This window comes from Macadamia integrifolia, chromosome 14 (assembly GCF_013358625.1).
Source record: "Macadamia integrifolia cultivar HAES 741 chromosome 14, SCU_Mint_v3, whole genome shotgun sequence".
Taxonomy (NCBI): Eukaryota; Viridiplantae; Streptophyta; class Magnoliopsida; order Proteales; family Proteaceae; genus Macadamia; species Macadamia integrifolia.
Window position 1 is genome coordinate 32374410 of NC_056570.1, and position 21221 is coordinate 32395630.

At 37.4% G+C, this 21221-nt stretch overlaps 1 protein-coding gene across 3 annotated transcripts in view; it reads left to right on the plus strand.

Annotated features, from left to right (window-relative positions):
- Positions 1 to 310: 310 nt before the first annotated feature.
- Positions 311 to 21221, plus strand: part of LOC122061016 (rRNA biogenesis protein RRP5) — a 50331-nt gene continuing 29420 nt past the window's right edge. The window contains exons 1-22 of one of the 3 annotated variants that reach the window (XM_042624168.1): positions 311 to 468; positions 574 to 763; positions 866 to 1071; positions 1899 to 2039; positions 2306 to 2482; positions 6488 to 6587; positions 7757 to 7875; positions 8013 to 8135; positions 8255 to 8326; positions 9289 to 9381; positions 9631 to 9744; positions 9887 to 10009; positions 10213 to 10398; positions 10508 to 10582; positions 11013 to 11149; positions 16569 to 16703; positions 19732 to 19877; positions 19970 to 20035; positions 20247 to 20353; positions 20502 to 20582; positions 20662 to 20736; positions 20830 to 20931. In XM_042624168.1, coding sequence (XP_042480102.1) covers positions 601 to 763; positions 866 to 1071; positions 1899 to 2039; positions 2306 to 2482; positions 6488 to 6587; positions 7757 to 7875; positions 8013 to 8135; positions 8255 to 8326; positions 9289 to 9381; positions 9631 to 9744; positions 9887 to 10009; positions 10213 to 10398; positions 10508 to 10582; positions 11013 to 11149; positions 16569 to 16703; positions 19732 to 19877; positions 19970 to 20035; positions 20247 to 20353; positions 20502 to 20582; positions 20662 to 20736; positions 20830 to 20931 — 2541 coding nt within the window. In that variant the 5' untranslated portion in view covers positions 311 to 468; positions 574 to 600. Of the gene's footprint in view, positions 764 to 865; positions 1072 to 1898; positions 2040 to 2302; positions 2483 to 6487; positions 6588 to 7756; positions 7876 to 8012; positions 8136 to 8254; positions 8327 to 9288; positions 9382 to 9630; positions 9745 to 9886; positions 10010 to 10212; positions 10399 to 10507; positions 10583 to 11012; positions 11150 to 16568; positions 16704 to 19731; positions 19878 to 19969; positions 20036 to 20246; positions 20354 to 20501; positions 20583 to 20661; positions 20737 to 20829; positions 20932 to 21221 lie in introns of all 3 variants that reach the window. The other 2 variants (XM_042624167.1, XM_042624166.1) reach the window with 2 other exon arrangements.

Here is a 21221-nt window from a genome sequence, read left to right on the forward strand (position 1 = left end):
AAAAAATGGAAAAAGAAGGGTAATTTGAGTATTTTAGAGTATCAGGGGAGGAGAGGTTGATTTTTGTCCCCTCCCTCTTTCTCTTTGGGGAGTCAGGAAAGAAAGTTGGGGGCATATGTAAGGTAAGCATAGGAGTGAATAGACACCCCCATGAGAATGAAAAAAAAAAAAAGAAGAAAAAATTAAACCACTTTGGTTTGATTTTCAACCGTTAAACCCCAGTTTTGAGCCGGTTGAACCTGTTTTTCGAAAACATTAGGGTTTCCCGGTTCAGTTAGGCTTGCAACCAAAATCTAGATAGTTTTATTCCCCTTCGACCTTCGTAGTACAAGTATAGACTCAAGAGTCGACTGTGCGAGCAACTGCGTACAGGCCGAGAGAGAGAGAGAGAGAGGGAAAGCTGTTGGACAAGTTTGCCGCCGTCCCCGTTGCTGTCCACGAAGCACCGCCGGTCCTTGCTACTCGTTGGTACTCCTTTCTTTTGTATTACCATGCTTCCGTTCTTTTACTATTTACAATGAAAAAGAACACAGAAGAAAGTTAGAATTTTAATCACTCTTGCGGCATTGTCAGTTTCTGAAGCTTTCCCGTAACCCTAAAATGGCGGGACGACCCAATAAATCCCCGAAGAAGAAACCCAGAGACGGACCAAAGCATCAGAGCTTCAAGAAAATCTCAAAGACCAACCACGAGTCAAAAGAGGCTACTGGGCGGAAGGTCTTACCTGTGGTAATGGAAGACGATGCTCCGGACTTTCCTAGAGGTAGTACTGGACTTGGAAGCTGTTATTCTTTGGGAAAGACTCGAACTTGCTGAACTGAGGAAAATTATTTTGATTGTAACTTCAGCCATTGATGTTTTGTAGGCGGAAAGAGCGTCCTCAGTAGACAGGAAGAGGATGAAGTTCGCGCCGAAGTTGATGCTGAATTCGAAGCAGAGGAGAGGGAGTTGAAGAAGACGAGGAAGACAAAACATAAAAAGAGTTATGCAACGGAGGAGGATTTGGGATCACTTTTTGGTGCTGGTATTACGGGGAAGCTACCTAGATTTGCAAATAGGATCACTTTGAAGGTATTCAAATGCAAACGCACATGGTGACTTATGTTAAGACTGATACGTCCACTCAAACTATATAGAAATGATATTGTGTTGCTCAGATGTTATTAGCACATATAATCTTCCACACTATATTCCTACCCAAAAAAAAAAAAAAAATCCACACTATATAATAGAAAAAAAAACTCACATGGAGCATAGAACAGGTGTGGCCTGATGCTTTACATACTTGGGTTGGAATAATCTATACTCGGCCCACCTTGGCTGATTGCTTCCCTTGCTTTTCTTGAGGGTTCCTTGAGCTAGAGGGTTAGCCTTGAGGATCTGATTAGGAATTGCAACTGCTTACTATGATTCTGTCGTGGTATTTGAGCATTAATGTATTATATCTTGTGTTGTGTATTCGTTGGTTTCATATTGAATATGCAACAACGGAAATATTTAACATCTGAAATAATGCATAAGTCAAACTCTTTGTTGCATCCTTGTGTGATAGACGATTGATTTCTCATTAAGTTTGAGTTTGGTTGGTTTGACTTATTCTTATGACTGAATATCTTGCGGTAGATTATTGATTTTTACCACTTTACATGTGTTTTCTGTATATACTTGTATTGTTTCTCTCTTTCAAAGCTCTGTGTCAATCATTGGCGTTTGTCATTGGCATTGGTCAACCTTATTTCTCAGAATTTATTCTTGATATCGTGGGAAAAAGAGAAAAAGGAAAATCCTTTGTTTGTTTGTTTGATGCGAATTACTCCAAATTAATCTTCATTATTTTGATGGTTCCAGAAGATGAAGAGATTTCATACTTAAACTTTGGTTTCTATGTGAATCCACAGAATGTTTCTCCTGGAATGAAGCTTTGGGGAGTCATATGTGAAGTTAACCAGACAGATCTTGTAGTCAGTCTTCCAGGAGGGCTACGAGGAGTAGTTCGTGCAAGTGAAGCATCTGATCTTTTTTCAGAGAATGAAGTCAAGGTGGTATATTGTGTTTGAAGGACTATGTGATGGGTGTTCATTGATGAATTGTTTTCTTTAATATTTCCTTGGTCATGGCCCACTATATTTTGTACTTTTCTTCTTTTATTTTCTGTTCACTTGAAAATATTTTCAGTGTCATTACCAAAAAGAAAAAGAAAAAGAAAAAAGAAAATATTTTCAGTGTACAATTTTTGTGTTGGACTTACTCTTTTTTGTTACAGTCCTGGATCTATGCTAAAAGTTTCTCTTTTCTTTTTTAGCAGGATACCGATGGTAATTACCTTTCCAGCATATTTTACATTGGGCAGCTTGTGTCCTGCTTAGTCTTGCAAGTCAATGACGACAAAATGGAGGATAAGGGGAAGAAAAAGATCTGGCTTTCTCTTCGTCTTTCTTTGTTGCATAAGGGCCTCACGTTTGATGCTGTTCAGGAAGGGATGGTATGTTGCTGCAATTGTAGTAGAAACCAAAGTGTGTTACCATTTGTTTGTTGTGATTCCTTGCTCATATGGTGTAGGACTAATTTCATAGTTTTCTCGCAAATTGCAATCACATCTTGTTAGCCTGATCAAAGGGTCTGAAATGAGGGATGTTTCAGGATTATCAGTAAAGCTAGTGCTAACATATGGTCTGAAGGTACAGAAAAAATATAGAATTTTTGTATTTGCAAAATTCAGTGTCTGAAAATAGTAGAACTGAAATGGCTAATGATGTTAATATGGAGGATTTACTCTTCCAGCAAGGGAAAATTGAGTAGTTTGTTTGGTTACTAGACTTCAATTAAATCAAGTTGTCCTGTTATGCATGGTTGAAAAAATATAATCGGAATAGACCAGCCTTGATTCTGATTAATCCCGATTCTGAGAACCTCTTTTGCAAGCAACCACGAATGCACATAGATCTCTCTTTTTATCCATTTTCTCTTTCTGTTAGTCACAAAGTGCAGAAAATCAATGAAACTTACCTACTGTAGTTAGATCTTCAAGAATTTTGAATAAAAAACTCCAAAAACCAAAGATCTATGGAAACTTATTCTTTTTCTTCTGGGTTCCATTCATAGGGTTTTTGCCAATTCTGATTGATAATGTTCAATTTCTAGCCAAATCTGATTCTGATCTGATCTGATCCATACTTTTAAATCATGCTTTTTTCTCTGCATCTGGCCTTTTTTAGCTGTGTGCAGTGCTCATTTGCTCAAACTGACAATTGGATTTTCCTGATTTCCATTGGGTTAGCCACGTGTCAAGTTTCTGGTCTATCTCTACCATATGTTAGGATTTTTACCCTTGTATATTACTCACAACTGAAATGAAGTTGCCAGTGTAGCTGCTAATGCTCAATTATCAACCAATTTCCAGGCCTTCATATCTCCTTGTTGGGCTGAAATTTTCAAACTGATAAGTGATGATATTTGACACCATGTCCCCAAACTTTGAATGCCAATGTAGCTGCCACATGGCATATATCTGAGCCATTAATGAGAAGCATTTTCTTGACGCCATGTAGTAAATATTCACCCAACATTTATTTTCTTACTGGATGTCTCAGCTTTGGCATTTATCCACAATCATGAATGTTTTATCGAGAACCCAAATGAAAGCCTCCACACTCGAGGGTGGTCAATCTTATTGTTTTTGAATGATGATATGGTTTTTCCGACCTACATAATGGCCCGAAGTAAGGATTTGATCAAGGGGAACTCCTTTTCCCTTCCTTGATTCCAAAATCTTATTCTAGACTAATGATTTATTAGTGTAAGGAGACCTGATCTCTCTGTCTCCATTTCTTTTTTCTGTTATCCATCTGTGTAAGTTTTAATGGTCTCTGCAAAGGAAAAGGCCAGAACAAGAGCCCAAGTAGAAGGAGAACTGGCTAAAAGACAACTTCCTCCATCTCACAAGATTGAAAAAAAAAGGGGGGAAAAATCCCTCATTCTAGTGCCAAAGGACACTCAAGAGAAACAAAGACAATAACTAATCCGGATCCTGGAACAGAAGCAACACCAACCCTCGAACCCTACCTGGCCCCCAAATGATCAATAGAGGTTAGAAAAACGAAGAAAGAAAGAAATTTAGGAAAGATAAAAAGGAAACAGCAGCGATTAAGAGTGGTTCACAAAGAATGATTTCTTAATTTTCTCTCCTTGCCAGAATAGAATAGTTGCTTAATTTTTTACTGATCTTTTTCTCATCTATGTACTTCAATGAAAATAAGTTTACAAAGAAAAATGTCTTTCTCACATTAAAATCATGTACTTAAAGCATAGTTGTCAATGCATCACATAGGCGCCTTGGTCGCCTAGGCAGGCACTTTTGTTCCCTTGTTGATATCGTCTTGTGTCCATGCCCCCTCCAATGCCTTGGGTCACCTAGACGCCATGACAACTATGACTTAAAGCATGAACAGCTCTTCACAAATTATGGTGTGTTTGCTATGACTATTTGGCAGTGCATTTAACAGCAATAAACCATTTTCTCTTCTCAAGTTTCCATATTCGTTTATCAACTTTTTGGAGTTGGAATTTAGATATATGTGCTGTCTGATTTCTTATAATTGATGTTGAATCATTCTTCTCTGTTTAAATTTTGTTGATAGAATAATAAATTTCATTGGCACATGGCCAAGAAAGATTCACTTCATGTTGAGATATACATGAGTGTACAAAACTGTCAAAATGTGCATATAGCCATATACTGTCTCACAAAGGGACCCTTTAGCATAAAAATTGACGTGACTTCCCAAAACTGGATCTTGGTTGTGCATATATTGCCTCACCATGTTATATATTATTTTTCAAGTATCCTCATTTTTTAAGTTAAAACATCTGCCAATGAATAAGCGTTTCTAGCCTACCATGGAAATGAGGTGTTCCCCTGATTACATAATTAGCTAGTTCTCCAAGTCAGAAGGACAACCATCGTATAACCAAAGCCGATTCGCCCTCTGCAATAAGATGGGTTCATGTCTGCATAATATTAGCCGACAAACCGTCAATAACAGCCTTGATTTCTGCTGTATTGGATTGTGCCCTTCCGATGGAACAAGAAAATGCCCCGAGTGTATTTTCTGTATAGTCTTCAAAACTCCTCAAATTCAGTTGGGCCTGGATCACCAAAACTGCTTCCATCAAAATTGAATTCATAGACTTGTCTGGCGTAGCCCCCTATCTAACTCCTGAACGTGATGAGGTCTGGGTCTCATGACCTGCCACCCATTTTCTATCACATAATCAAAAGGGATGCTTAGAAAGCAGTCTGCTTGCTCGCCAGTGTGATGTCCTTTTCTTCATTTTGGTTTGCCACTTTGCATTCCAAAATTGGGGATAAGTACTAGAACTGTTGCCCAAGTTTTAAAGTATCGGTATTTGGTATCATATCGGAGGGACTCAAGGTACTCTAAAGATAACATGGAAATGGTCAAGAAACACATGGATGTGCTTAGGATACATGCAAAATACAGTTTTGAAGAATAAAGCACCTTGTTATGCAGTTATGTAAATATATATCAGTTTGCTACAAGGATTTGAGTCATCGTTACTTATTTTAGTGATTAGTAACACACAAAAGAAAAGAAAAGAGATCTGCAACTTTACCTCTTTTTTCACTGAAATCCGTCTCAATCCATGATTTGAGTATTGCAAATCTGTGAAGATTAGTGTTGTTTTTAATGCTAGATAATTTTCCCGTAACTTGGATCGAAGAGAGATGAAAGTTTCAAAAGCTTTCGATTGCTCTCGGTTTCGTATCTCACTCACGGTTTCTGTTTGGCAGGTTTAGAGGAGGCTATAGAGTTTATCTTACCTGTATCAATCCGTATCGGTTTCTATAAAACTGTATCAGACTGTATTGGCCCGTTTTTGGTCAATACAGGGAAGATACTCCCCTTTTTTTTTGTGTTTGTGTTTATAATTCTGTATTGTATCGAGGCCTCCTGATGCTGATACATATTGATTGATAGGGATCAATGCGATATGATATTTTAAACCTTGCTGTTCCCATGATTTCAGTTTCTACCTGTTTGCAAATTGTATATTGTTTGTTGACGTGGGGAGAGGGGAGAGGGGAGAGGGGAGAGGGGAGAGGGGAGGGGGGATAATTGCATTTGTTTGACTAGTGCTGTACTGTTGCATGCACGGTAGGTATTAAAGGAAATGGATTATTTTCAATGAAAGAAATGTGCTTGTTCTGCCGTACAAACATGTCTTTTCATAATTTCTATCAACAGATTTCATGGCTATGGTTTATGCTTGCTTCTTTGCAGTGAAATATATGGCCTTCCCATCATTTCATGCCTTGCAGACTTTTCTCCTTATCTTTGATGTTGCATGATGTCTTTTTTGTTCTTAATGGAGTGCGCAAATTAGAATGACAGTTCTCTCTCTCTCTCTCTCTCTCTCTCTCTCTCTCTCTCTCTCTCTCTCTCTCTCTGTCTCCTGTGCCTTGCAGATCTTGTCAGCATATGTCAAAAGCATTGAAGACCATGGTTGCATTCTTCATTTTGGATTTGCTTCTTTTAGTGGGTTTTTGCCAATAAAAGCCCAAACTGGTAAATTTCACCCAGTCTTTATGTTCAACTTTGGGCATATAACTTTTCTTTAGACAACATTTATGAATGGAATGGATTCTTTTTTGATTGGTAAAAAAGGAATCCTATTTTTTGTATTAATGGTATGGCAAAGCTGTACATGAAAACGAAACAATTTAATATTTCTGTCGATCTGTCATTCTGTTGTCTATATTCTGTTTCTTTGTTTCTCCTTTTTCCTAAATGAGATATTTGGAAGGGAAGATAAGTGTCAGAATCCATAGACCAGAAAAGTTATCAGTTATGTGTCGGGAAATTTGGTAGATATCAAGGTCTGGACCAACCATTCAGTTGGTGACTGCTGTGTTAACTCCACAGTTGTCAAGGTGCTGCAAGCCTATAAGGTGGGTCTTGAGCCCCAAGCTGACCCAGTTACCTTATGTGTCCAGGTATCCAGACCTAAAAGCCCAGTCCTGGGTCCCCCACTGTTACAACTCATGCATTTCTTAGCTTTACCCTTATAAGTTTATATAATATTATTCTACACCTTTTGTTTTATTTCTTGACCTTTTTAACCACGGATGACACAGCAACAACAACAACATACTCAGCCTTATCCCAACTTAATGGGGTCGGCTACATGGATCCATTTAAAAAAAGGGATGAAAAGATGAGAGATGGGGTGAGAGAGATGATAGTAGATAGAAGAGAGATGAAAGATGGGAGAAAGAGGAGAGAGGATGTCACATACCCGGAAAATCTTGTCTGGGCTATAAATTATGGTGATTGAAGGCACCATGACACCTGTGGTTGTATCTCTCACCTTAGATATTGTCTAAATTTGATAGTTTCAACCATCCATTATTGCAATCTGTGGGAGCATAATGGAAGTCAATATTTCAGAAGATTTTCATCATCCAAGATGGTTGGTTTTGGGCTTGGGAATCCATGGGATAATTGGCAGTTGGTTATCTGTTGCACAGTTGAGTGTGTGAATGACAATTTGTGGTCCGAAAGATCCAAAATCTGTAATTTCCCGGCTTGAATATTTGCTTTGGAAGATCTCTCATGTTGTAGCAAAACATTGATCTATATTACTATGCTTGGAAACCATTCAAGTACAAGATGTCTGGTTAGGTTTTATTTTGCTATGTTGTGCTATGTCTTTCTAGTAACACTGATTTTTGCAGACAGTGGTGATGCCAAGATGATTACTGGGCAGCTTCTACAAGGGGTTGTGAGAAGTATCGATAAAGCCCGTAGAGTTGTTTATTTGAGTTCTGATCCTGATATGGTGTCTAAATGTGTGGTATGGTCTCTACTTGGTATTAGTTTATCTCTATTTATGTCGTATCATGGCTTTGCATACTTTAAGCATGGGGTGGATTTTGCTCTCTCAAATTGCTTTCTTATTCTGACATTGTATTTAATTTATTATTCTTACAGACCAAGGATCTTAAGGGCATCTCAATTGATCTGTTAGTTCCAGGCATGATGGTTAATGCCCGTGTAGAATCAACTCTTGAAAATGGGATTATGCTGTCATTTCTTACTTATTTTACTGGAACTGTAAGTTTACTGTTCTGCTTGCTATTCCGTTGCTGTAATTCAGTAGTAGGTGAATATCCTAATTCCTAAAACCCTGAATAGACAGCTGATATACTTCAGCATTCTTCAATAATTTTCAGGTTGATATTTTTCATATGCAAACTTCTTTTCCAGCCACAAATTGGAGCGAGAATTATAGTCGAAATAAGAAGGTACTTTCATTAACTTGCCCATGTTATGAACCTTTACGTATTATATATGATGCAAAGTTGTCTTGGCGCCTAGGCCAACCAAGGCGGTCCGGGGAGGGGGGAATTAAGGCAACACCAGCAAGGCGCCAATCCAGACAAAGCCTCTTGGATGCCTAGGTGTCCCCTTGACAACTATGATATGTGTGTGTGTGTGTTAGTTAATCCTGTAACAAGAAGTGCTTGTTTTACCATATATTCTTGATTTTTGTTCACTTAAATGTTGGAGTTATTTGCACAAATGTTGTATGTGTTGGTTGAACAGTCTAGGTAATGTATAAGAATACAACTATTATCCCCCTTTACATGCTATCATCAATGGGCCCCCCAAATTTAAAATAATATAACTAACAACACTAAAAGGACTATTTGTGATTAAAAAACTATCCTATGTAACAGGCCCATGATATTACTATAGTCCCCTAGCTCTGGTCAAGGTTTTAATCTCGTGTTTCAACCTTGTTTGAAACTGAAATTTAGGTTAAAATTTCCGGAATCTGGTCGAAACCTTTTTTTTTCTGTGCTATTTTGGAACAAATCCAGACCATCTGATTTGGATCTTTAGATATTCCCCTAGCTCTTCTTAGATGCTTTTTCACATATAACTTGTGTTCAACTGTTCATTGATAAACAAAAAATTTGATTGGTCTATCCTTTTCTCTTTTTTTATTTTTTTTATTTTGGCTTTTGAAGATTGTTTAGAAGTACGCTTTTGCATTTCTAGGCAGTAGACAGTTGACAGTATACAGTAGACAGTAGACAGTAGACAGTAGACAGTAGACACTTTCTAACATTGAGTCTTATTTCAAGTGTGATTTATGGCTTGTGTTTTTGGCCTGTATTTTTTATATGCTTTAATTTAATGTATGATCAGACCTTCTGAAGTTCCTTTATTTTTATAACTTTTTTTTGGGATTTTGTGTCAGGTGAATGCTCGGATATTATTTATTGATCCCTCAACCAGGGCTGTTGGGCTGACAATGAACCCACACCTTCTTTATAACAAAGCTCCTCCTTGTGTAAGTTCGTCGCTTTTGTGTGAATCATTACCTCATGCCTGTTTATAATGTTGTAATGGGCATTGCATGTCAAAGAAGTTGCTAATATGTTGATCTTTGCATTGCTATTTATTGATATTTTTTTGGAAAAAAAAGGACCATCATGTATGGTTATTGGCAATATCTCAGATACTCATCAAAGTTTTTTTTTTTTTTCCTTTTTATTTCGACAGTCTTTTTTTGGTCTAACTGTTTGAATCTGATTTCTAGCATGTCAAGATTGGAGATATTTATGATGGTTCTAGAGTAGTTAGAGTTGATAAAGGACTGGGTCTTCTGCTTGAAATTCCATCTGCTCCACTGCCAACTCCTGCTTATGTTGGTGTAAGTTTTCTCTTCAGTCTTCTGATTTAGTAAATGCTGTTTTCATTGGTTACATCATGCATTTTCTATTTGTTTTTCTTATATATCTTGTTATTTATTTATCATTTTATGGTGATTGCCGTTTTTTATGATGGTTTTTTAGATATTTGATGTGGCTGATGAGAAAGTTCAGAAACTGGAGAAAAAATTTAAGGCAGGCAATAATGTTCGTGTTCGAATTCATGGTTTGAGGCATTTGGAAGGGATTGCTGTGGGAGTTCTAAAGGTTGTTTTATGCCACCTTGTGAACATTTTCTTCCTGAACTGAATTGAACTGTGCCTTAAAATTTTCTACATATGTATAGTATAAACGATAATTTGTATTTATCCTTCTCATCATTGAATGCTTTTTAATTTGTTTATTTATTTATTATTTGATCATGTATGTTAAGTTAAAATCAGAGTCGTCGTTTTCTTCTCTTAATGTAGGCCAGTGCTTTTGAGGGATCAGTTTTCTCCCATTCAGATGTCAAGCCTGGTATGGTGGTCAAGGCGAAGGTCATTGCTGTCGAGAGTTTTGGTGCTATTGTGCAGCTATCTAGTGCTGTAAAGGCGCTTTGTCCTCTTCCACACATGTCTGAATTTGACATTGCAAAGCCTAGGAAAAAATTCAAGGTTATTTTTTATTGTCGCTTGCCCATTGAGTCAGTTCCCTTACTTCTTTTGTGAATCATTTGGTTTATTTTGTATATGCTGATTTTTTTTCTCCTTTGTCAATAAACAGATTGGAGCTGAACTGGTATTCCGTGTGCTTGGTTGCAAGTCAAAGAGAATTACTGTCACACACAAGAAGACACTTGTATGTTTTGTCTTCCCTTTTCTTTACCTCCCCCCCCCCCCCCCCGGGGCGGGTATTTTGTGTTTTTGACTAGTTTTTGCTAATCTGGAATCAAATGAAAGATATCCTGACTGCATGTTTGCGGTGATATACATGCTTATATGTATGTAGATATGTATAAAGTACTTCTGAGTATTATACTGACACATTTTCTATTTTACTTTGTGATACTCGCTTCGATTTTTTCATAACTTTTAATTTCTTTTCAAGTGAATTTTTTTTTTTAAATTGAAAAAGCTTAGTAGATTTCTGATGATGTAGCTTCAATGTAATGTAATTATGTAACATAGTATCTGGAGTCTTGAATTTGTAACCTTCACTCGTTCATAGCCGTTTTGCAACATTTGTCATTCTTCTCAGACAATATTGAATATTGATTGTGTTCTTTCAGGTGAAGTCAAAGCTTGGTATCCTTAGTTCATATGCTGATGCTACTGATGGATTAGTGACTCATGGATGGATCACAAAAATTGAGAAACATGGATGCTTTGTGAGATTTTACAATGGGGTGCAGGGATTTGCTCCTAGGTTAGTTCTTCACCTGCAATTCTTTTCTGATTCTGAGTATTTCTTGTTTGAGTTCAGTACATCTATGGCATTATGACATTATGGTGGTTGATTGGGGACATGGTGTAATTATGCTTATACTCTTTATTTTTTCTTCAAAATTTTTAGTTTAAATGCCTCTTGACTAAACTCTAAAAGCTTCTTGCTTTATTGCAATCGAGCTTTGATTAAGGAGGTAAGTCTTTTGGTCATAGTTGTCAAGGCGTACCCTTTGCTGGAAGGGTGCCTTGATGCCTTGTTGTAGGGGTGTCAATATCTAAACCGGACCGGACCGAACCGATTAAGCCCGATCCAAACCGAACCGGTGGCTTATCGGGCCGGTTTCGGTTTGTATTTAAAATTGAATCCGGTCTCGGTTCGGTTCGGGTTAGACCATTGGGCCACCGGAAACACCGGAAATATGCACCGAAACCGGAACCGATCCAAACCGGCCCGATATAAAACCGGACTTAAAAGTTAAAACTCATTAATCTAACTGGGCCAACTCTCAAGTGGGAGAAGCCCAAGGCCCCAAGTGTCCAACTGGACCAACAGTAGCCCAAGTGCCCAAGCCCAACATTTATCAACTATTCAAGTTCAACCTGTCAAAACCCAAGTGCCCAAGCCCAAGTGCCCAAGCCCAAGTGCCCAAGCGCCCAAGCCCAAGTGCCCAAGCTAATGGTCCATACCGGTTTAAAAAACCGATCCAAACCGAAATGAACCTGATAAATCCAAACCGGTACAACCCGAACCCAAACCGCACCGAAGCCGACACCGGACCGAAACCGATAATTCCTTAATGGGGCGGTTTCGGTTAGTTCCAAAGTCACACCGAAACCGGTGGAACCGGACCGAAACCGCACCAACCCAGACCGTTGACACCCCTACCTTGTTGGTGTCAACTTGATATTTTCCCTCCTCCAACGCCTGGGATCTCCTAGAGGCCGTGACAACTATGTTTTTTTTTCTCTTTGGAAAAATTCTTTGGTAGGTTTCCTTTTGCTGTCTTTGATTCTTCCAGAGTATTGTAGAAAGTAGAAACGATATACTCTTGATGAGAAGCCCATGGCCTTGTCAAGAACCAGTGTGCTTATTCTGATTATGTCATTGTAGTCTAAACATAAGTTGTATATCACTATATCTTAAATCTGAATTGATAATTTGCTTTAGCTATTTGGTATATTGCTTATGGGGCTGATAATTTTTCTTTATTAATAATGCTTCAGTGGCATTTATTGACTTTATAATACCTGTGTCCTCTTTGAGAAGGCTCAAATTTCAAGGAGGGTTGCTGAGGAATTAAAAAGCCCTTCCATGTTCTAAAATTTCCATTCCACTAATTAACTGGACCCTCTTAAATGTAAGGGGTAATGTGGTAAACTTTTAAAATTACCTACTTATTTTGTAAGATGGAAAAAAATTTAAGACAAAAAAAAGAGAATGGAGATTAATCTTTTTGTGCGGGAGTGCTAATCGTTGTTTCTGATGATTTGTCATATTCTTGCTTACATGAGGAACAAAGATAGTTTACACGTGTTGATGTAGATAAGTCACTTAATGGGCTTATTCTATTGCAAATAAGCTTTGGGTTGGGTTATGTATGTGTTGGGCCTTTGATCCCATGAGTTTTCGTTGTAATGTGCCACTTTAGTGGGCTTAAAATATGGGTAGAAAGTGGAAAAACGGGATTTAATTCATTAGTTTAGTTAGAGTCTTGTTTTGAGTCTATTTCCTTTATTATTTCAGTTTTTTAGTCAGTTTAGGTTTCACTATTAGTGAATGACTAGTTAGTTTCCTACTCCATGTTGAAGTTCTAGTCTACTCCTATTTGGAGTCCAACTCCTATTATGTAACGTCTAATCCTACTTGGAGTCTAGCTCCTGGTTATGGTATGACTGCTAATCTGCCCTCTATATATAGAGGAGCTTATGTACTCTCAATTCTCAGATTTGAATAAAAGAAAATTACAGTCAATTGAACAGCCGGGATAGCTGTGGGTGAGAAGCTCTGGCCGAGATAGCCACTCCTCCCCCACTTTCCCTTTGTTATTACTCTCTTACTCCTGCAATCGATCACCTATTTCTGTTCACTGTTGCTGCCCTTATTAATTTTGTACAATTTAGTTTTGTTCCTTGAGATGGATCAGCAAGAAGCTCCCCTTTGTGATAAGTTTCTCTGCTGGACTATTGGAGGATCTGTTTTGCACCATAAGTGGACCACTTGATCCACCTTAGAAGACTGTCCGAAGCTGCCAGCTGCTGCCACTGCAGAATTCTGATAATTTCTCTCTCCTAGGTCTGATTTTCAAGAAAGTGATTATCTCATCAACCAGCCGTCAGAAGTTCTTCAAAATTTTAGGTTTTTGTATTGTATCCTCCCTAGGGACTACCTACGCCCCATAGTGCAGCTCATTCTGAGCTCCCCAGCTGAAGCTGCACCACTCTCTCTATTGGGCCTGCACAGGTGTTTTCTCTCTCCTGGCCGATTGTCTCTTTTTGGGGATTTTCTTTGTTGGGTTGCCATTATCTTGTGGGGGTTATTTCTGATTGTTATTTCCTTGTTTCTAAAGTATTCTTGAGTAGTATTGGGTCATAAGCTTTATTGTTTGGAGTTGTAATCTGTTGGGGTTAATTACTTTTAACCTACTCCTACATTACGTGTAAGGTTTTGAATGTTTGAATTTGGAATCAGTTCAGACTAGGGGTGCAGCTTGTTTGATACCCCCAAACTGATTTCAGTCCAGTTGGATCAGTTAAACTATAAGTCAGGCTATCTCAGTACATTAACCCCATTCCCCTCGCCCCCCCAACCCCCCCAAAAAAAAAAGAAAAAAAAAAGGAGTAATCTTTCCACTTGGATCCCAGTGGGAATCCATCAAGCTGGTTGGCATATGTTCTTCAACTTCAAGCTGGCAGTAGGTTCATTTTTGCTCTTCTTTGCTGATGGGATAATAAGATTAATTGTGATGGTTGTTTACTGGGCAATCTGGGCGTCTTTGGGATGTGATGATCTCCGCACTTGAGAGGTGAGATGGAATGTTTTCTAGCATGACGGTGGAGGGGTGATTCTTTGAAGCAGAGCTATTTTATCTAGATCATTGTATTTCATATTCTTGGGAGAAGATTTTCCATACTCCATATTCCATAGGGGTATTGCTGTTTGGTGGAGGCAGCCTCAAATGCAGTTATTGGTTGAATGCCAGGCCATGTTGATTTTCTTACATGATCAAGTGGATCCTACCCATATTTGATGCTTATTTCTTCCTAATGTTTGGCAGCAAATGAGTTTCCAGGTGAGGTAGTCAAGCAAGGGTTCATCAGGGGATGAGCTAGGTTCTGTTTCAGTACCTTTTTCCTTTTGTAGCTGTTATCAGATAGTGTTTGATTGGTACTTAATTTTCTTATGGAGTTATGGGTTTCATGTTGGGTGTCATTCAATTAGTACTCTTTCTACTCTAGTTGTCTTCTTTTTTATTTTTTTTTTAAATTTATATTTCTAAATATAGTTATGAAGGTGTTGCCTTGGAGACCCTGGTCGCCTATGTTGGAGCCTTAGATGTCTTGGTCGCCTTGTTGGTGTTGCCTTGCGTGCTAGGCCCCCTCCAACGCTTTGGGTCTAGACCACGTGACAACTATGATTTTAAAATATCGACAATCGATTTCAAAGGGGTTAGCTTAGACTGGTTGTCAGCCCTGCTAGTCTACAAAGATACCATGCAATTAGTTTTGGACTGGCTTGAAACTTCAGGAAACCCAGCCAAACCTAAGCCTGACCAGGGAACACACTTTGGAAGAAGCTCGACCAAGAGCCCAACTCATCCTTCCAAGAATAAGAAAGTAGCTTATCCAGTGGATTAGATCCTGGCCAAGAAGAAAAAAGTTGTATCCTAAAAGCAAACTCTAGAGAGCAAGTTTTGAGCCAAAAATTTATGAATCCTTGAAAGATGCAGATCACAGTCAAAGCTGTCAAAAGCCAACAATGTAGACAAACCACACAGCCTCTATATAAAAGGCCATACTCCAGTCCTGTTCCAGATAGGATTTTTTTTTTTTTTTGAAATATTATTGAAATAGGACTTTGACTTATCAAACTATTTACTTGTTCTTTGACTTGACAAATTATCAAATTGATGTGAAGACTGCATAGCTTTCCTAAATCCTAATTCCACTAGAACTCAAATTACATTTTCCAAAACAAAATTGAAAGTGACCCTGATATGACCACCTGTTTAGATGTGAAAAGAAATTTAATGATAAACCTTTCATTACTTAAAATTGATGTTGTAGTTCCCTATGGCAATATTAAAGCCAATTTGTTGAAAATTTAATCTTTGAAAGACCGGTACCTTGGAATGCAGATGAAAATGCTCTTGCATGCCCCCTCGATGGGAAAAGACCCGAGCTTAAGTATTATAGATTAACAAAATCGAATGATCGACACAGATACGTGCAACCAATCTAATGATTAGATGTTGCAGTGCCCAAGCAAAGTCAATAAATTCAGCATGTTTGAAACCTTCTTGTCAAAGAACCTGCTTGGATCACAGACTTAATATCCATCTGTTCTTTGTCATTAGTGATTGCATCTTGGTGCTCCTTTTCTTTACAGCAATTTATCTTCTGTTCTTCACCCTTCTCTTCTTCTTTTGTAGCTTTTTCAGACTATAAACTTATCAGAAGACAGTTACAGGTTATACTCAAAGTGAATGGACATTTAGGTATTGTAATGCTAGATGGGACCACAGTTGAGGTTAGCAGAAGATGCAGACATGGGGGCTTGTTAAGTGAGCAATTTTTTTATATTTTAATGCTTGGAGGTGATGGATTTGCTAAAATAATATTCCTTACTGTAGAGATAAGGGTTTTCTGTATAGAGGAAAGTGTTTACCCGTTGTGTCTGAATGTTTTTCATGGTTTCTCTTTTATGTCCCCCCCACCTGATTTGGTGATGATGGAGTTGAGATGTGGTTGCGACATTATTTGGTGAAAAAATGTTGGTATTTGGTTATCGGTATCAGTGAGGATTCTTTTTCGGGTTTTATGGTTGGCCCCTATTGGAGTAAGGAGCAAAAATTCTTTGAAAGATTTAGAAGCGATAGTGCTTAGGAAGCATTGCTATTGAGTGAACATCCTTTTTTTGTTTCTGTTTTCATGTGTGCTTGTGAGGAGTAAAATTTATTATTATTTACTTAAGTGATCATATAGTAAGAGCTAATGTCTAATTTTAAGGAATGGAAGTTGACAGCTTCTAGATCTTAACTGTCTTTCTATTTTTGGATTTTTTTAATTACGTTGATTGACTAATTCTTTTTCGTGTTATTATATTCATGGTCTGGATACATTATATTTGGATTTGATTGTTGAGTTTAATTTTTTTTTGATTGATTTGCTTCTATTACCAGATATGAGCTTGGATTAGAACTTGGATGTGATGCAAGTTCGATGTATCATGTTGGTCAAGTTGTCAAATGTAGGGTTGTAAGTATCATTCCTGCTTCACGGAGGATCAACCTAAGCTTCATATTATCTTCTGTGAGGTATAAACATGATAAGAACTTTTGCTTATGTTGGTTGGCACACTGTCTTTCTTTCGTTAATTTGAATGAGTGACTATAATTTTCTATTAATGATGGAAAAGTAAAAATGCATTTGGAATTCATGGGAGCATTATGCTTAGCTGGAAAAATGGTTATATAGCTGTATAGTGTATTTTCAGAGGGCAGACCTTGGCGCAACGATAAGGTTGCTGCGTACATTATGACCCTCCCCCGACCCCACAGTGGCGGGATCCTCATGCTTTGGGTACGCCTTATAGCTGTATGGTGTATTTTCAATGTCCTTAACCAAAAATAAAATATTTTCGATGTATGGCTGGTGCAGAGTACAAAGTGTAGGACAAAATTAAACTTTATGGGGTCCACATGGGGGCTTTTGTTTGTTATTCTATATATATGGGGGGTGTTATGGGTGCGGTTTGGTTAAATATTCATTTGTTTTGATTATCTTGTTTTCTCCTAACTCTGGTCATAATCATACTTTAGTGTTTTAGGGCTAGCAATATTATCTCTGACTAGGATTGAATTTATTTAGGTAGACAAGTAATAGTATTTTAGAAGGTTGTAATAATATATATACAAAAAATTAGGGTCCCTGAAGCCTTAAAGAAAATGAAAATAGATAAATCAATAGGTCCAGATAGTATTCCAATAAATTTATGGAAGAACATAGGGATCAGTAGAATATCTTTGCCAACTAAGTTGTTTAATAAGATTTCAGGACAAGAAAAATGCCGAATGAATGGAGGAGAAGTTTTGTGTTTCAGATTTATACAAATAAAGGTGATATTGCTGTAATAACTATAGAGAAATAAAAATATGAGTCATACTATGAAATTTTGTGAGTAATTGGAACCCGCTTGAGACATGAAAAAAATATTTCGGATAACCAATTTAGATTTATGCCTGGAAGATCTACCACAAAAGCTAGTTATTTGCTTTGGTGACTATTGAAAAGATGTAGAAAATGTAAGAAGGATGCTTATGCGGTCCTTTTTTATTGACTTAGAAAAAGCTTATGATAGAGTCCTTAGAGAGTTAATTTGGCAAGTATTAGAGAAGAAAAGTGTTTCAAGTAAATATGTGTATATAATTAAAGATATGTATACTGGTGTAGTAAGTGAATTCCCAAACACAATTGGATTACGCCAAGGATCTGCTTTGAGGCCATTATTGTTTGTGTTAATCATAGACGAGCTGACTACAGATATTCAAGATCAGATCACTTGGTGTATACTTTTTACTAATGGAGTTTTTTTGGTGGATGAAGCATAAAGTAGGAATAAAGCACAATTAGAATTGTGGAGATCAACCTTGGAATCAAAAAGTTTAAAGATAAATAGAACAAAAACAGATTATATGGTGTATTATTAATAATTGGATTGAAAGGGAGGTGATGAGAATTGTTGATAGGGAGGTACTGGAAAGTAAAAATTTTAGGGACGTAGGTTTAATCATAAATAAAGAAGAAGAATAGATGATGATGATGTTTCACAAAGAATTAGAAGAGGGTGGATGAAGTGGAGGGGAGTGTCTGAATTGTTTTGTGATTGATGTATTCCTTTAAAACTCAAAAGGAAATTTATAGGACAGTTGTACGACCAGCAACGATGTATGGAGCTGAATGTTGGGCAGTGAAGAAATAATAGATTAACAAACTTAGTGTAGCTGAAATGAGAATGCTGAGATGGATGAGTGTTAACTAGTAAAAATAAAATAAGGATGACAAATTAGAGATAATTTAGGAATAACTCCGATATGTGAGATTTGCGAGAAAATTGTTTGAGGTGGCATGGACGTGTGCAACGGAGGTCGGAGGCCTTTGAATGATCTAGGGCAGAGGGGTGATTTAATTCATATTGAAGGAGCTAAAAGAGCGGAGGGTAGGCCTAAAATACTCTGGCAGAATTTATGAGGAAAGGTATACATGGCTTAGGATTAGTAACAACTATGACTTTGAATAGATATAATTGGATAAAAGGTTCCATGTTGCCAAAACCTTTTAGTTGGGATAAGGCTAGGCTGAGTTGAGTTGTTTTTTGGTTTGCAATTTATGTCCAAATTTGGTTGAAGTGTTGTTTATTTTTGGGCCTCTGGCCTATTCTTAAGTTAAAAAAAAAAAAGTTATTTATTTTTGGCATTCCCTTTTGAGATTTGGATCAAGTCCAGGGACTATCGTCATCACGTTTTTTCATGGGTTAAAAATTGCCTCTTTTGCATAATATTCTTGTTATTTTATGGCTATTTTGTTACATTTCCAATGGGTCCAAGTTCTCTGCAACCTGAATTAATGTACGAAAAGTTAGGGACAAAATACTAACATTGATTTTTCCTTCAAGAACGGATTGTCTTATTAGGAGTATAGACTGTATGTACTCATTGTACTTGCTGTGATTGCAAATGGAAAGTTCTGCTTTTGTTTTGCATACAATTTGGAGATGTGATTACTTAGAAATCCTAACTTTTTTTACCAATCATATTTGTGGTTTCCTCATGTCTATTTTCTCTTTCTTCAGTCTTCTGTTTTGTTCCATCATTTATGGAAGTGCTGTTTGTAGCACTTCTAGCATAGCCCTAGGCCTTTTTATTTCAAAGATTCTAACCCAATAACTATCTGGTGTTAAGAAACTGCTTCAGCTTCAGTGTGATTTCTTATTTGTGTCCTGGGGAGTGGGGGGTGTGATCATAAGCATGGAATGTTAGAAGCTTCTGATCTGGGTGATACATCTTGCTTGTGCATTTTGTAGCCACCTGGCCCCCTCCACCTGGTGTGCATATTGGAATGGTTTTATTGGTACCTTGACTTTTAAATTTTAACCCCTCTTTTTACTTCATATAGATAAAAAAAAAACCCAAAATTTACCCCTTCTTGATTCTTTAATGTCGTAATACCTTGTCAATGACCATTATGCATATTGTGTCATCATCCAATTATACTTATCCTTTTTTTTTGGGGGGGGGTGGGAGTTGTTTTTTCTGTGTGGAACTAAACTTTCATTCTTAATGGCAGGGCTGCTGTAGATGATATTGCCAAAGTTGGTAGCTTAGTTTCTGGCATTGTTGAGCGTTTGACTCCAGAAGCTGTTATTGTACATGTGAAGGCAAAAGTTAACTTGAAGGGGAGTATATCTACGGAGCATTTAGCGGATCATCAAGGTACATATTCTTGCCACTTTAGTTGGCTTTGGATTTTTACTGTTACTGACTTGCTTGTTGCTACTTTCTAATTTGGTTGGCATACTTTGTAGGGCATGCCGCTTTAATGAAGTCAACCTTGAAGCCTGGATATGAATTTGATCAACTTCTGGTGTTAGGTATTCTGTGAAGTTTATTTATTTTAAAAAATTGTTTGTTTGTATATTAAAAAAAAATATCTCCCTATATATTCTTTGGAGAGAATTTTCTGTCCTGGAGTGTGGGGACCAATGAGAGCAACCGTGAAAGCATCAACAGGGTTGTGATTTTATCTTTCATAGTGGGTGGACCAGTCATTTTTAAACATATTCTTCTTGGGTCTATTTGCAGATCTTAATGGCAACAATTTGATACTCTCCGCAAAATATTCTCTTATTAACTCTGCCAATCAGATTCCTGTTGATCTTGCTGAGGTTCATCCTAATTCAGTGGTTCCTGTAAGAATGTTTACCTTCTTTCTCTCTGTCAATATTTGATAGGTTTTCCAAGGGATCAGACATTCGATTTTGGTTTTCAATATTGGTTGCTTACCAGCCAGTGCTTTACTGTTTATTTGTCTTACTTGAATTCATTTGACTAAATCAGGGGTATGTCTGCAATATAATTGATACTGGATGCTTTGTCCGCTTTCTTGGGCGCTTGACTGGTTTCTCACCTAAAAATAAAGTAAGTATTTCTACGTTTTCCTGCAGATTCTGTCTTGTTGATGCTGTATTTAACTAAACCGTCTTTTACTGTTTTGAAGGCTACCGATTCTGCAAGGGTCAATCTCTCAGAAGCATTTTACATTGGGCAATCTGTTCGCAGTAAAATAGTCAATGTCAGTGGACTAAGATTTCTTTGAAATGCTGTGGATGAATCCTTTTCTTTGAGAAGTTTAGACAGTATTGTTACCACTTGCTTTTATTTCCAGGTTAACGGTGAAATGGGCAGAATAACACTTTCTTTGAAGCAGTCATCTTGCTATTCAACGGATGCATCTTTTCTTCAAGGACATTTTTTATTGGAAGAGAAGGTAGACATGTTGTTCACGATGTTGTTGTTTTTTTTTTTCCTGTTTTTAATTGTTTTCTTTTTCCTTTATTTGATGTATGATGGACTCACAGGCATTTAAAAAAAAGGAAGCTGTTGGATTGATTTTTGTAGTATATTATAATTATGAAATAGACTGTTGAACTCTTTTGAAAAGTCAGTATGGTCACACTTTTGAGAAGCACTTTGTAAAGGAAGAAATTGTTTAGATTACTTTGTCAACCTGTGCTAGTAGTGTCAGAAACTTTAAGCTAAAGGATTCGTAGGTGTACT